Consider the following 14,355-nt stretch of genomic DNA (forward strand, 5'->3'; position numbering starts at 1 on the left):
AAAGCAAGAACTTGGACCATAGATCCTTGGTTTCCTGAGCAGCAGATGAACCAAATGAGTTTATATATATAGAGTCCCACTCCATTTATGGAGAAGCTTCTGATACAGAGCTGATCATTCCCAAGGAAGAAGTAAGAAACTTTTCAATACTACTAACAGCTTATTTCTTATTGAGTTAATACTGTTGGGTTGTGAGCATCCTAAACTTGCCCATAACCTCAGCAGGAGCTCAGGATGTGGGAGCAACAGCAGGTCTGCCTTTGGCACCTCCAGCAGAAGGCCCAGATGTTTGAGAAATTACTTGAAACCCCAGAGTGCTCAGAGAAGACCTCTTTGTACTGTCCACAGAGGAGACATTAAATACCTGTGAATGAGACCATCCCAGAGTCAGGGCTCAGGATAACAGCTCCACCATCATTCTGCACAGAACGATTAGAATCAAAGAATCATCAAGGTTGGAAAAGACCTCCAAGACCTATCAAATCCAACCTTTGACCGGCGTCTTTTGTGCATGTTTGTTCAGTGTAAAAATACACGCACAGATACGATTTCCCCAAAATGCAGAAAAAATTAAACAAAACCCAGCTGTACTTTAACAGTTCTGAATTTTGTTTTGAAAGACAACAACATAAACCAGAGTGACCTGCCAGTACCAGCACTCACCTGAGTCGTGCGCAGCCCAAGGGACATACATACCTGGTGGTGGCCGGCGATGGTGGCGACGTGCAGGGCCGTCAGCGCCCCGTACCCGACCTGCTGGATGTCAGCCCCGCCGTGCAGCAGCGCCGTCAGCAGCTCTGCGTTGTCCTGGAGGCCAGGATTGAGCCCACATCATTCCCGGGACCGGCTCGCACGCTGCAGGGAGCAGCCCCAGCCCCGGCCTCCCCGGCTGGCTGTGACGGAGAGGGACCCGCCGCGGCCCAGGGGCTCCTGCTGGGAGCTCTGCCCAGCACCAGGCCTCTCTCTTCTGCTGTACTGAAGCCTGGGCGTTAAAAAAGTCCCTATCCTGATTTTATGGCGGCACTGGACAACTCCTCTGTCTTGAGCTGCACTGGATGCCTCCATCAGCCATTCCAAAGCAATATTCTACCCCGCGGATGACGCTGCAAAAGCACATGCTGGTTCCTGTGCATGGGCTCTTTGTGGGGCATTTTCCTATGCACCACAGATGTGGAACTTATATTTTCACCAGAAATAATGACTAGAGAGCTCATCTAGAGAGTTCAAACAAATCAGTTGCTCAGTTCTGATTTCCTATCATCAATTCTATTTAAAATAATTTACCTTATAAGCTGCCAAGTGCAGAGCTGTAAATCCATTTCTCGTTAGTCTGGATGGGCGCAGCCCTTTCAGCATGAGAGTTCTGATGTGGGATTTGTTGCCTTTAGAGAGAAAAGCAGAAAAAAAGACAATTACAGAAAAGAACATGCAGATGAAGTAAGAAGGTCCTGCGTGAGTTTGGAAGCAGAGAATAGATATCTCAACTGCTGACCTGAGGCAAGTAATAAAATATATATTTTGATACTTCAAAATGATGAGGTTGATGGAAATATCTCACTGGCCGGGACAATTGCAGGTCTGGCCACACACCAGCTCACTGTTCACACTTTAATGAGGATTTGGTAGGGGTAGCTGAGCTTCTGGAGAAGCAAACTTCTCCTTTAGCATCCAGAGCATGCTGCAGAGAGCTCCACGAACCAGAAGGTGCTTCTGGAACCTCTGGTTCCTCAGTCACTGAGCTGCTTTGCCATCTCAGAGCAGGAGCACTGCTCTCCCTGCACAGGGCATCCTCACAAGGACGGTCACTTTGGGCAGTGCTAATGTGGGTCCCTTAATGTGGGCCAGGCCAGGAGCTTTGCTCTGACCTTTCTGACGCACAGTGAATAAATACATAAATTCAATAAGTTCCTCTGCCTTTTGAATACTCGTGACAGTAGGCAAGGACAATGTCAGATCTAGTAGCTCTTTGCCCTTCTCAGAGTGTTCACAGAACTAACGATTAGTGTGTGTTTTCCTAAAGTTCCTCTCAGCTACCCAAACTGCGTTGATGTCCCATGTATTGGTGTCATTTTTGGATGGGACCTTGCACTCAAAAATGACAAGGAAAGACCCACTCATTTTTCAGTAGTGCAGGATCAGGTTGTTCCTCATGGTGAACATCTAAGATTGATAAAATCATTTATGCATGTACTTTGCAGAGCTGAAACCTCAGGGTAAAAGTCTCTGCCTCTCTCAGCCGATTTCTGCTGAAAATTGCACAACAAGAGCAAAGCAAGTGCCTGAAGTAATGCCTCTTTTGTGGATAACAGAGCAGCTGCGTGGATCCAAGTGGAAAATCCCACCATTAGTATGTTTGTATGAGCATCCCAGAACACATCTTGCCCTCTTCCCTTGTGTATTCTGATGTGCTATCTGGAAAAGCCCTATCAGCTGATGTTTGTCACTAGAGCATTTCAGCTATTCTTCTTTTAATCAATGTGAAATAAAATACAGATATTTTCATTATGGTAGAAAAGTTGGTGGTGTAAGTACGGCAAAGTGCTGCTACAACAAGGTTCCTCTCCTGGAGCCTGAGCCAGGACAGAATCCAGAAATGTGGAGCCAGAAGTGCTCTGTGATGGGTTTGGATTAACGAATGCACAGAGAAGCAGTTTAGGATGAGCTGAACACTGCAGTAAACCATGCTGCATCGTGCACAGAGCCTTGGTCAGGCTGAAGGATCAGCTGCTGTGGGGCTCTCTGCGTCCAGCCCTGGGGCAGGGCAGCTCAGAGCGATGCCGAGAGCTGCTGCTCCAGCTGGGAGGCTCCCTGGGAGCACAGTCCTGCAGGCAGGCAGAACAAATCCGTGCTGGTGGCAGGCTGGCGTGCTGCAGACACCTACCCCCACAGACGCAGCACAGGTGCAGCAGCGAGAGCCCGTTCTCCGTGCGGTAATTCAGGTTGACTTTGCAGAAGGCTTCATCAGAGCTGAAAAAGGGATTTTACAGATGATTACTTTCATCTTCCAGCACAGCTTCTTGCATGTGGGAAACACTTAAAAGAGAAATCTCAATGTAATTTTTTGAGACACGAGGCTGAATTTATACCCGGTTTACAGTCTGTAAATCTAGAAATACTTTACCATTATCAGGTTGAGTGGTCCAGATTTATTGTTTTCTGAGAAATCCGGCTATGCAATCACAATATATACATTCTAAATTTATCTAAATTAGGGAAATAAGAGGAAAGACTCTTTAAAAATATAAACAATCCATATAAACTCAGTGCCTATATAAATGCAATAACTACGATGTATTTTTAAAATATGTGTATTGATTTTAAAATGGTGAGTAGGACATGCATAGAGCAGGGGCCATCTAGCTAAATGAAAAGAATAACCAGGAAAAGCCTATCAAAAAGTGAGTTTATACTCCCCAGATGAAATCACAGGGACAGTGATCACTGTGCTTGCTTACAGGTTGTTAAATGAGACAGTACTTGGACATTTTAGCTTTTGTCATCAAGCCTTTTGGGTTTCCTTCAGCACAGACTGATTTGTTAGTAATCCATCAGACACTGAGTAATTACATTTGTTGAAAACTAAATACACCTACACTTAATAGTGCTTGGGAGAATCTCAATTTTGGCCTGCCCATAGAAGTTTCCATTCAGTATCAGTGCAACCATGACCCTGAGTCTGCAGAACACTTGAATTTCTGTAACCCCACCCTGAGGGAGGAGCAACCATTACATGTATTTAACAAGGTTACAATAAAAAAAATTGTTTCGATACTTTTCTCAACTCATTTCCAGTCCGTGAGCTGGGAGTTTGCGGCACTGGAGCTTTGCAGGCAATGAACACATCCGAGTTACTCAGCTGGGTGAGCCTGTGTGTGAGCGTGTGCTATCCTGAGAAAACCAGCACCATCCTCACTTTGAACCCACTGCTCCTGTGTTTGCTCACAGTGGCACACTTCAGCAATACTCCTGGCTGCAGAAGCACACCAGCAAAACTGAGAAGTGCACAGCAAAATCAAATCAAAATTGTACTAGAGCTAATCATTTTACAAAGGTATATAGGTGTTTGTTGTAAAATATTGGCATTAATAATCAGCAGCCACTAATTTTGGTACTCTGCTGTGGGGCTCTGCCCAGCACTGTGATGACATATTCCCAAAAATAGACATAAGGAACATGCATTCCACACAGAAGAAACTCTGTCCATATAAAACACCTGAAACTGGAAATACTCTTTGATAACAAATAGTAATTTGAAAGAAATCAATAAACAGATTCACAGAATATTTCACCTGAAAACATGCTTTAACTCTGCCAGCTCCTTTTCCTTGATTTGCAGGTCGTCCTCCAAGCGCTCCGTGACTGTGGCATAGGATTCACTGACTTTCTTCTTCCATTCATCTGCAACAAAAACTCCAAACTGATAAAACACTTCAAAGCACAGAAATAAGGCTGCAGTAACCAAAACACTGGATTTTTAAACATCCAATTGTACAATTTCATATATATTTCTATTCAAGCTTAAAATATTACAGCTATTAAACTGCTCCTGCTGCAGCCAATACAGAAACATACACAAGGATTTCAGAGACAGTGCATATGTATGAATCCTTACCAGAAATATTTTAATATTAAATAATATTCAAGAGAAAACTTAAAGTTCAGGTTACATTAGTTAGCTATTTTTTCCTCAACAGACACACAGCAGAAAAAGGTTAGAGATTCAAAGGTTTTTCTCTTAAAGTATGAGTTAAATCAACATAGTATACAAGTTACTATGATCTTATCTAATTGCCCAAATAAATTTAGTTTAGTAGCTTTTTTGGCTTTTTTGTCTTCTTTCACAGCCTGTAACTGGGTTAAGTCAAGAACAATACCTGAGCCTTGAACTCAAGAGTAAACCAGGAATGAGTTAATCTCCTGAAATACCATTTGCTCCTTGCTGATGGATGGATGACACACTGCCTGTAAAAAAGTGACATTAGTTACCCGTGCAAGTCTGGGTTGGTCTAGATTTATAATTTCCCATTTGTTCAATTTATCTTCTTTGTTTCAGCAAAGTTCTTGCAGTAATATGATTCCTGTTCAGGGGCAGTGACAGTCCTGCTGAAAAATACTTGTGATAGTCTCTGGCTAAAAATAAACATTGTGCCAAGAGGAATGTCATGCAACAATAGCATGGAACGAAACAGCCTGTGCTGTCCACTGGGCTAAAGCCATAGAAACACCCACTCTGCTTGCTTAAAAATCTCCAGTTCATTCCCACACAAACACTTGCCTTCATCCATTGAACACTTACAGCTAGTGGGAAGTGGTAATTTGGCAGCTTGCTACCGATTTTGTAGAGAAGAGGGAATTGGAGCACCCGAATCCCAGGTGCTCTGTGAGGATCCCCAAGGAGTGCAGGGGGTCCCCAGCTCAGAGAGGCCAGGGATGATTGCCACCCACAACCCCCTGGCACAGGGGGGGCACTGGGAGCATTTGGGTATGGCACTTAGAAAGGGCAATATATAATTCAAAGTGAAATGCAAATACATACACATAAATATTTATATTTATGTATTTATATATTTATGTATTTAAAGTGTGGTGATTGACCTTGGCAGCTGTTCTGCGTGTGAGTTCTCATCTCAGTGAAGGATTTCAGGCAAGCAGACAAGTCAACAGAACACACATCTCTGAAACCTCCCACACGCTGCAGCCCACTGTAACAACCCCGCTGCCCCGGCAGCTCCTGGCACCACCAGCCTGTCCCTCTGCTTGCACAAACTCACACACCAAGCCAAGGATCTACTTCAGAAGAGTCTGAACTGCTGTCTCAATGTATCCTGCCATATTTGACCAATGATTTGCAGAAAGGCACCAGCCTGGCAACCGATTCCCACATCCAGTCACCAAACAACTGGGAGAGCTGAGGTTTTAAATGTCCTTCTCAGGGAGGGTTTACAGGAGTAAGTCTTTTGAAATTACCTTTGTTGCAAATTAATCAGAACATGTCCCAGTTAACATATTACTTGAAGAAGGTGTAAGCTGCTCCCATAAACTTCTTTGCCACTCTGGTGACATTCCCAGGAAATGGAAAGCGTGCTATAAGAAAATACATGTTTTCAGAAAGAAAGTAGAGGAGCCCTGGCCCCTGTAGGGGAGGTGTTCGCAGTGGCTCCCCCGTGGCAGCAGGTGAACAGAGTGCACAGCAGCACTGCGCTGTTATTTTTGCCCTCACAATGTTAGAGAGGCCTTTGCATGGGGGCTCAAGTGCAGAGAGCAAAAAATGAAGCTCTTACATCAGAGGTTTGGGAACCAGAAGAGGCTGGAACTTCTGAGCTCCAGCAAAAACACCCTGACAAGGCACGAACATTGCTCTGCAGATCCAACTGATCCTTGGAGCTTACTTCCTCTCGTCAGCTCCCCAAATCCTTCTGGCACAGAATCTTCGCAGCTGCTCATTTTTATTTCAGCTGCCTCCCCTTGTGCTCTTTGTTAAGTGCCCAGTGTCTCAGATTCCAGTTTCCTGCACCAAAGGTCACTGAAATACCCCCTCTCAGGTTTCAGGATAACGCAGACAGCAGGGCTAAACCTCTGCTGATCACGGCGCGTGCTCAAGGCATTCAGGGAAATCATTGCAATCATGTTCATTATGAGCCCTATTATTGCACTACACAGCAAAACTAATTAAATAAAGAAAGCTGACATGAAAAAAATCATTAAAAGCTCATCTCGAGTTTGTTTGAGATTGTACCAGCCCGAATTGCATTTCAGGATAGATGGAGACAGGCAATGATCTAGAGGATATATGAACATTGCACCCATCTGGGAATTTGTGAGGATCAGCCAAAATTGAACTCTAGGTTTCAGGAGATGACTCCCATCCACAGACGTCCTGCATGCCTGGCACTCTCATGACTGCATCCTTCATCACTCAGACTGCAGGAAAATCATGGGCCAGGATGCTGTGATGGTCTTGTTTTAAGAGCCTGGTACTGGAAACCAGCCACCCCCAAATTACTGACTTTGCTGTGAAGTTTTACTGGGTGGCCTTGCACAAGTTTCTCAATTTCCTTGGGACACATTTATCCCAGCTGGCTGCATGAGAAAACTGTCATCATCGACATTAAAAGCAGACTGTGAAACACACAGATTACCTGGGGCTGTAAATGCAATAGATGGATAAAATACATACATGGATTGAATACCTCAGCCTTGGATTATTATTGTCAGGAAGGGTCTGGTCTGCAGGCTTCTTGATTTTAATAGGATGTACTCACACTGCAGCATGACCCTTGCTGTAAGCACTGCAATGTGTTATAGCTAAAAATGTACACACTTCATAAATAGCTGCAATACAGAGAACTGTAGGATCAAAGATGCATTTGGACTGAAAAAGCCCTCCCAGACCATGAGGTCCAACCATTCCCCTGGCACTGCCAAGGCCACCACTAACCCCTGTCTCTAACTGTCACATCCACGTGGCTTTTGAATACCTCCATATGGGAAAATAATTAATATAACTCTCTATGAATAAAATATATATTGTAATGTTCTTCGTAACATTTTACATTGAACTTGATTGCAGTGTAAAAATGAAGAATGGTACACCACCAGATATTCCCATACCTGTAGAGTACATCCACTATAACTGCTGATGTTATCCAGGGCTAATACTGACCGAAATCTGCCTTCTCAATTTGAGACAAAAACGTTCAGAGTAAGAGGAAAGCAGTGGGTGACACAGAATTAAAGCAATGTTTCTTTCCTGGTAAATCCATGCTTATTCCATTATAACAGATTTTTTTCATTAAAACCTTTGCCTCAAGATCCGACCTGGGGGCTAGCTGTGCTAGTCCGTGGCTACCATCAGGACACCAGGATGGCACTCCTTTTTTTTGTCTTGGAATTCACACTGCTTCCCAAACCACAGCAGCTGCTGCTGGCCCGACCTGCCGCAACCTTTGCCACAAGTCGTTCCACCGCCGTTCTTCCTCATTCTCCCAGTACTTATGTGCCAGAAACAAATCCAGTTCCTATTTTTATCCAGTTTGCTTTCAGGAATGAAATCAATACCTGGCACTCAGGGCAATCAGAACAAATGCAATTGTAAGAGTTAAAGTGGATAACCATGTTAAAAGGATGCATTACCAAACACTCAGAGAACTCACCTGGCAGAGCAGCAACCCTCAGGCAAGTCTGTACCAAAGTTTGGTGCCCAACTCAAGATGCAAAGCCTGCATTAAACATGTTTCTCCTAAAATCTTTTGTGCAACAACAGATGAATAAATCATGCAAACAGGATGATATACAAATGGCAACTCCATGCTCTACGACTACTTTCACTTTGTGACTTAAAGGGTTTATCTTGGACTTGAGTGTTCCCAAACCCACTGCTTCCATTGTTTAATTAATAATTCATACTGACTGTTAGACTCTCTATTTGCTCAGAAATTCTTATTCCTTTGAAGCCAACTCTAGCAATTCCCAACCTCCAGGTTTAACTTCTTTGTATTTCTTCTTGGAAGGTTTATTAACGAAGAAGAAACCTAGTGCAGGGTAAAGAAGGGTGGGTAATGCTCAGGGGATGTTACTCTGCTGCCTCGTAGGTGGCATAGGAAAGGTGTCATTTGGGATTTCAGTCAGCAGGGAGATAAACACTGTCATCATCAGACATTAAATAAAACATGAAAACCTACAGAGACATTCAAGAGAAAAAGGTGCATCACATTTACAGCCGAATCACACTGATACATTGAACAGCATACTCCTAAAAATAGCAGATTTATCTGTTTGGAGCTGGATCTTGGGCATCTAAACTAGAAACGGGAGGACTTAATATTAACTTTATTTGCAGAAGGGGGAGAATGGGAAGAGGATTTCTCTGCAGATCTACACTGTAGTGCCACCCACAAGAAACCTCTCTGGCTTTTGCTCCACCCCACCAAGGACAGCAAAGACTGCAACAGTTCAGTTCAGAGAAATACAAGGTGCTGCTTTTAGCATGGCACACATCAGTCAATCCGTGGGTAACAAAGAGCTGGCAGCTTCTCCATCACACTGCCAACTTCCAACAACTACTAGAAAAAAAATCATTATGTCTTGATGACTGGTGCTGACCCCAGCACTACGAGCCACAAGGGGAAGAATAATCACTCATGCCAATCTTTTTTTCTTCTGACAAAAACCAGGAAAGGATAAAAAGTTACGAAACAAAAGAGAAAAATTTATTAATGCCCAAGACAAGATGTCTCAAATTAAAAGCACTTTTAATCATTTTACCTCTACCCAACTACTGTTTGAAACTGTATTGCAAAATGGCAGCATAAAAAGAAAGAAACATTAAGTTGTTGCATTATTCCACATTGCTGGAGCTAATATTCTACCTTTTAAAAGGTTTTAAAGCCATTTTCAGCCAAATAGACAATTTTTTCCTGTATCATACTCTGACAAAAAACTACAAGACATAACATGCAACCCACAAAAGGTCATGAAATAGTTGTTTTTAGATCTGAAATTTTTCACTGTTTTAATTAAAAGAACACTTGATCTGCATTTGCTGCTTTATTAATGTTATGCAATTTCTTCATTTCTACTTCAATGAGATCAGAGAAGAGATCTGTGTACTCTTCCCTTAGGATTCTTACAAGCTGGGCAGTAATCAATCGTCCACAAATGAAAACAGGAGGTTTGTTCAAGTACTGTTCATTCTATAATCAGACTTCTCTTTTTGTCTTTGTAGGCAGATTTCATCATAAATTTGCTTCCTAAACTTCAGCATGTCTTCCACATCTTTGTAGGTGCGCATTTCTTCAACAGACAAAAGCTGAAAGCCACTCAGTTTGAAAGCTGACTTGTGCTGCACGGAATTCAGCATGTTCAGCGCCATCCTAACTGATTCACTCAGAGTAGAACAAACAGGGAAAATCCTTGCAGTCCACAGCCCCAAACGTGTGTCCTCACTGGAGAAGAGCTGGTCCGAAGCCTCTAAGCTCCAGAGGTCAAGGCATTCTGGTAAGCTGGCTCCAAAAAACTGGAGGGAGTGTATATCTGACAGCAATTTCACACCCTTTTTCAAGTCGTCGCCTACACCGAACACCATGGTGACATACTCCACTCGATCAGTAATTTTCACACTTACTGAGCTCAGGAAGCAGTCTGAGGGTATGTCTACACTGAAATTTATGCAGGTCCCACTAACAATGCTGCGTTTCCCTACTGAGACTTCAGGCCCAATTCTGGAGTACTCAATGACAGAGCCAGGCCCAATCACACACCCGGGCTCAAGGACGCTCTGGATGACGCTCAACTGATCCAAGGTCTTGGCTGTGCCAGGGAAGATGCTAAAAGCCACAGGCTGCAAGCCAAGCTCAAATCTCAGTTTGCTCTCAGCAGTAAAATGAAACAAATACTCCTGAGTAGTCCCGATGTGGTAGAACTGGGAGTTGTTGAGGACTATGACATTCAGGGCGGTGCCTTGCAGGAGGGAGTACAGCTGCTGCCGCACTGCCACCAACCCTGAGTCCTCCTTGCAGACATTACTTGTGTTTTTGGTGTAATCTGGAGTGGCTCCAGGCCCCAGGGCCTGGAGAAAGTCACCATACGCATCTATTTCACAGCAAAGAGTGCCCATCTGCTTGTAGAACTCCAGCAGCTGCTGGGCAGTGCTGTGGTCCATGTAGAATACACTGTCCGTGTACACACACTCCGAGGCCACGGCCGAGTCCCCGCAGCTCCCAGGGGAGCTGAGCTGAGGGCAATCCCCCCTCACACACACCGCGCCACTCTGCTGCATGGTCTGCACGTCAGGCTTGTGCAGGAAACGATAGCATGATCCATATTCCAGTCCTCCCTTTCCTGAAAAACTGGACGGATCTAGCACAAACACCCCGTGCGTGGTGCCGACCGCCAGATCTGAGGGGTGAGCCAAGGCAGTAAAGCCAGGTTTATCAAAGGTGATGGTTTCTGTGACTGCAGTGCTGTACAGCTCTATGTCATCCGAGCACGTGACGAGGACTCCTGGTTTCATGTGCCGGGGAAAGTCGATGTACATGGCCAGCTTCAGCTCCAGCATCTGGTACACGGGCTCGCCCAAGGGCAGGGCTGTGAAGATCTTGCCCAGGGCACTTGCACTTGGCAAACGCTGGCTGTAACCACCTGGAATAAAACTCTTTTAGTTCCTCAGAGACACTGTATGTAAGTGAGCAAAAAACTAAACCTAGGCAGCTGTTTCACAGGTACACAAAAGCATTAACAACCCCTCAGCTCGGTCATACACCAAGGCTCAAAGCACATCTGACCTTACGTCCAAAGCCCAGCCTGCCTGATTTAGCTCATAGTAAAACTGTGATTGATTCTGTTACCTTTTTGTTTCAGAGTATCTGTCGCTGAAGTGACAAAAGCAAACGTTACCCGCTTTTTGCCTGGAGGAGAACCACCACATTCCCGATGGGAATTTTAAGCCAGTGATGAGTCAAAAAGGCAAAGGTTTGGTCACAACACTTGTTATCACTTGGTTTCTTTCTCCTCTGCAGCACTGATGTTCTCCCACATCTGGAAGTGGCCTCAGTGGATAAGAAGGCAAGTATTCAGCCTGCCCAGAGGCATGAGGAGCCCAAGGACCCCCGAGAGAGGGTTGTACTCCTTAAATGGACGTTTCAAGGCAGAAATTTAAATCACACCTGTGAATCACATCTTTCTCACTGACCGAGCAACTTCAGTGCTGAGAAGAAATGCTGAAGTGACAGTAACATCTTGCAAGCAGCAACCTAATTTCAAACGATCAGACACACTGGTTACTTTTCTCAGGGAACTGTATTTTGGAACTCAAGCTCCTCTGCCATTTTATTATTTTAAGGAAGAACAAAATAAAAGGTATCACTTTAGAGCAAAATATATAAAACTGAATTTACCAGAATGGATTAGCAGTACAGTGAAGGAAGTCCACTGATCACCATACTGCTCTTCCAAGCACCGAAGAGCGTGAAGAGTTGATCCACCATTTCCTGAAGAAAAAGTATGTTAGTATCTGTGAGAAGAGCTCCAGTTACACACCTGTTCTGACAGGTGAGGTGTACTGGTGCCCAGCCAGAGATGGGATAGTCTTTCTACCATATCATGGTTGATAAGGTCACACACAGAAGCTGATGGACAGTCCCTCTGGAAGTCTGGGTTCTCTGAGGGGATGGCATCCTGAGCAGACAGCTCCAGGGAAATCTCTGATTTCCCCTCCCAGTCACCTCTGCACAGCCCCACAATTTGAAGCATTTAATCAATCAAATAGGCCATAACTCAGCCACAAAAACCAGCTCCTGTAAGAAACAAGTCACATAAAAACCTACTAACGGATTCAAGGCAGTGTTCAGAAGTACTCCTGACATTTACAGTATGGAAATAAGGAACGTTTGGGATTTGAGGGAATGGTTTGGGATATTTTATGAGCTCTTGCAACTTAAAACCGACAGATTCCTGATAATTAACCTCTGCATTTTACTCTACACTGCAGATAATACTGAGATTACTTAATTTGTACATCAAAGCGAAGAAAGAATTAAGAATTACAGCATGGTATTATGAGCAGTGAGACCAATTTTACATCACCACTGGGCAGTGTACTAAAACACAATCAGACGGTTTAAATAACCAGGTCAAGGTAAGCATGAATGGGTAACACACGAGTTATGCTATCCCATAGCCACAGGCCATGCTGAGGAGCGGTACAGCTCGTTCCCCGGCACCACCACGGCCCCACGCGTGCTCCCGCCGCCCCCCTGCCCGCTACCCCGCACCGAGCCCGAGCGCGGAGCCCCCGCGCCCCGCAGCCCCACGCACCGATCCTGGGCCCCGGCGGGTCGGCGCACACGAGGTACCGGACGGCCCTGGGCAGCTGCTCCCGCCGCAGCTTCTCCGCCAGCTGCTCCCGGAACGCGCCCGCCTGCGCCGCGTCCGCCGCCGTCAGCACCACCACGTCCCACAGCTCGCCGGGCCGGGCGGCCGCGCCTGCGGGGAGCGGCCCCGCTCAGCCTCCGCGGCACGGCCCGGCCCGGCCCCGCTCAGCCTCCACGGCACGGCCCGGCCCCGCGGGACATGGCCCGGCCCCGCTCAGCCTCCGCGGCACGGCCCGGCCCCGCGGGACACGGCCCGGCCCCGCTCAGCCTCCGCAGGACACGGCCCGGCCCGACCCGGCCTCGCGGGCCGCCCCCAGCCCCGCCGCCCCGCCGCACCTCGCAGCGCCGCGAACCGCGCCAGCCGCCGGGCCGTGTGCTCCCGCCGCGCCGCGCTGCGCTGCCCCATGCCCGGCCCAGCGCCGGGGCCCGGCCCGCAGCGCGGCCCGGAAGCGCCGCCGGGGCGAGGGCGGGCGGAACCCTCGGGACCGCCTGGGCGGGCGGGACCGGGGCGGCTCGGAAGCGCCGGGGCGGCTCTGCGGGGCCGGGCTCGGCTCGGGGGCCGCTCCCTGCGCCCGGCGGGGATGGAGGCGGGTGCCCGGTGTGCAAATCCGCTGAGGAGCAGAGTCCGAGCGGCGCCTGAGCTGGCCCGTTCCCCCCTGCCCGTTCCCCCCTGCCCTCTCCCGGCCGCTCCTGCTGCCCTCGGGGCGCGCCGGGCGGCGGAGCAGCGCTGGGAGCTGGGGAGCGGCACCTGCCAGGCTGCTAGCGCCTGTTTTCTCTGATAGCGACCCGCAGGAGTCACACAGCTGAAGGTTTCTCCAGCTGAAGGTTTTTCGTTCTGCGGTTCCTTGCCTCGGATATTGTGGGTTTTGATCTGCGGGTTCCGTTTGTGTTCAGAGTCTGTTGAGATTACAGATACCAAATGCAGTCAGAGGGGAATGAAAGAAGGCTTTGCTGTGATAAGATCTCATTATACACAAATCTCACAATAAAAAGTAGCTGTAAGAGCACACTAGGAGCTACTGAGGAAAAAAAAAAAGAATTTATGAAGTTAAAAAAATGAACGATAAATCCATAGTTTTTCGTGATTGTAAACCGCTGACAGAGAAGACTAAAGAAAAAAAGATAAATGCTTCACTGTGCTTCCTCAGTGTGAGGCTGTGATGCAGGTGATAACAGTCCTAATCAGAGCAATGCACACCACAAAGATCCGTTTGATCCTTCTTGTGCTCTCGACTCACTCCAGTAAGGGCGATGATCTCTTCTGCTCTTTTGTGCTGGGTTTTCCTTGCTGACAGCAATGCTGACCAGCAGTCACAGCTTTTCCAGGAGTCCTTTTTCTGCTCAGCGCCCAGGCTCTGCAGGCCCCGCACATTTTGCCCCCTCGCCGGGCTGTGCAGGGTCTCCGTTGTTCTCGGGCTCGGGAGCTGGACCCAGCATCCCCAGGATGTCCCCACTCCCAGCAGAGCCCCCACAGCGCTGGCTCCTC

At 46.9% G+C, this 14,355-nt stretch overlaps 2 protein-coding genes across 3 annotated transcripts in view; both read right to left on the minus strand.

The window, feature by feature from the left end:
- LOC119704035 (serine/threonine-protein kinase TNNI3K) overlaps window positions 1–9,063 on the minus strand; it is a 31,182-nt gene extending 22,119 nt beyond the window's left edge. The window contains exons 1-5 of one of the 2 annotated variants that reach the window (XM_038144651.1): window positions 4,987–9,063; window positions 4,290–4,398; window positions 2,882–2,967; window positions 1,285–1,382; window positions 697–807 (exon numbers count right to left, since the gene is read on the minus strand). In XM_038144651.1, coding sequence (XP_038000579.1) covers window positions 697–807; window positions 1,285–1,382; window positions 2,882–2,967; window positions 4,290–4,398; window positions 4,987–5,026 — 444 coding nt within the window. In that variant the 5' untranslated portion in view covers window positions 5,027–9,063. Of the gene's footprint in view, window positions 1–696; window positions 808–1,284; window positions 1,383–2,881; window positions 2,968–4,289; window positions 4,399–4,874 lie in introns of both variants that reach the window. The other variant, XM_038144652.1, reaches the window with a different exon arrangement.
- A 128-nt stretch (window positions 9,064–9,191) lies between these two features.
- On the minus strand, window positions 9,192–13,360 carry FPGT (fucose-1-phosphate guanylyltransferase). The gene is made up of 4 exons (XM_038144653.1): window positions 13,206–13,360; window positions 12,814–12,981; window positions 11,895–11,987; window positions 9,192–11,139 (listed from the first exon to the last, which is right to left on the minus strand). Exons 1-4 carry the CDS (start codon window positions 13,273–13,275, stop codon window positions 9,677–9,679), a joined length of 1,794 nt encoding a protein of 597 aa, XP_038000581.1. The 5' UTR covers window positions 13,276–13,360; the 3' UTR covers window positions 9,192–9,676.
- Between the last annotated feature and the right edge of the window lie 995 nt (window positions 13,361–14,355).

The sequence above is a fragment of the Motacilla alba genome, chromosome 8 (genome assembly GCF_015832195.1).
Source record: "Motacilla alba alba isolate MOTALB_02 chromosome 8, Motacilla_alba_V1.0_pri, whole genome shotgun sequence".
Taxonomy (NCBI): Eukaryota; Metazoa; Chordata; class Aves; order Passeriformes; family Motacillidae; genus Motacilla; species Motacilla alba.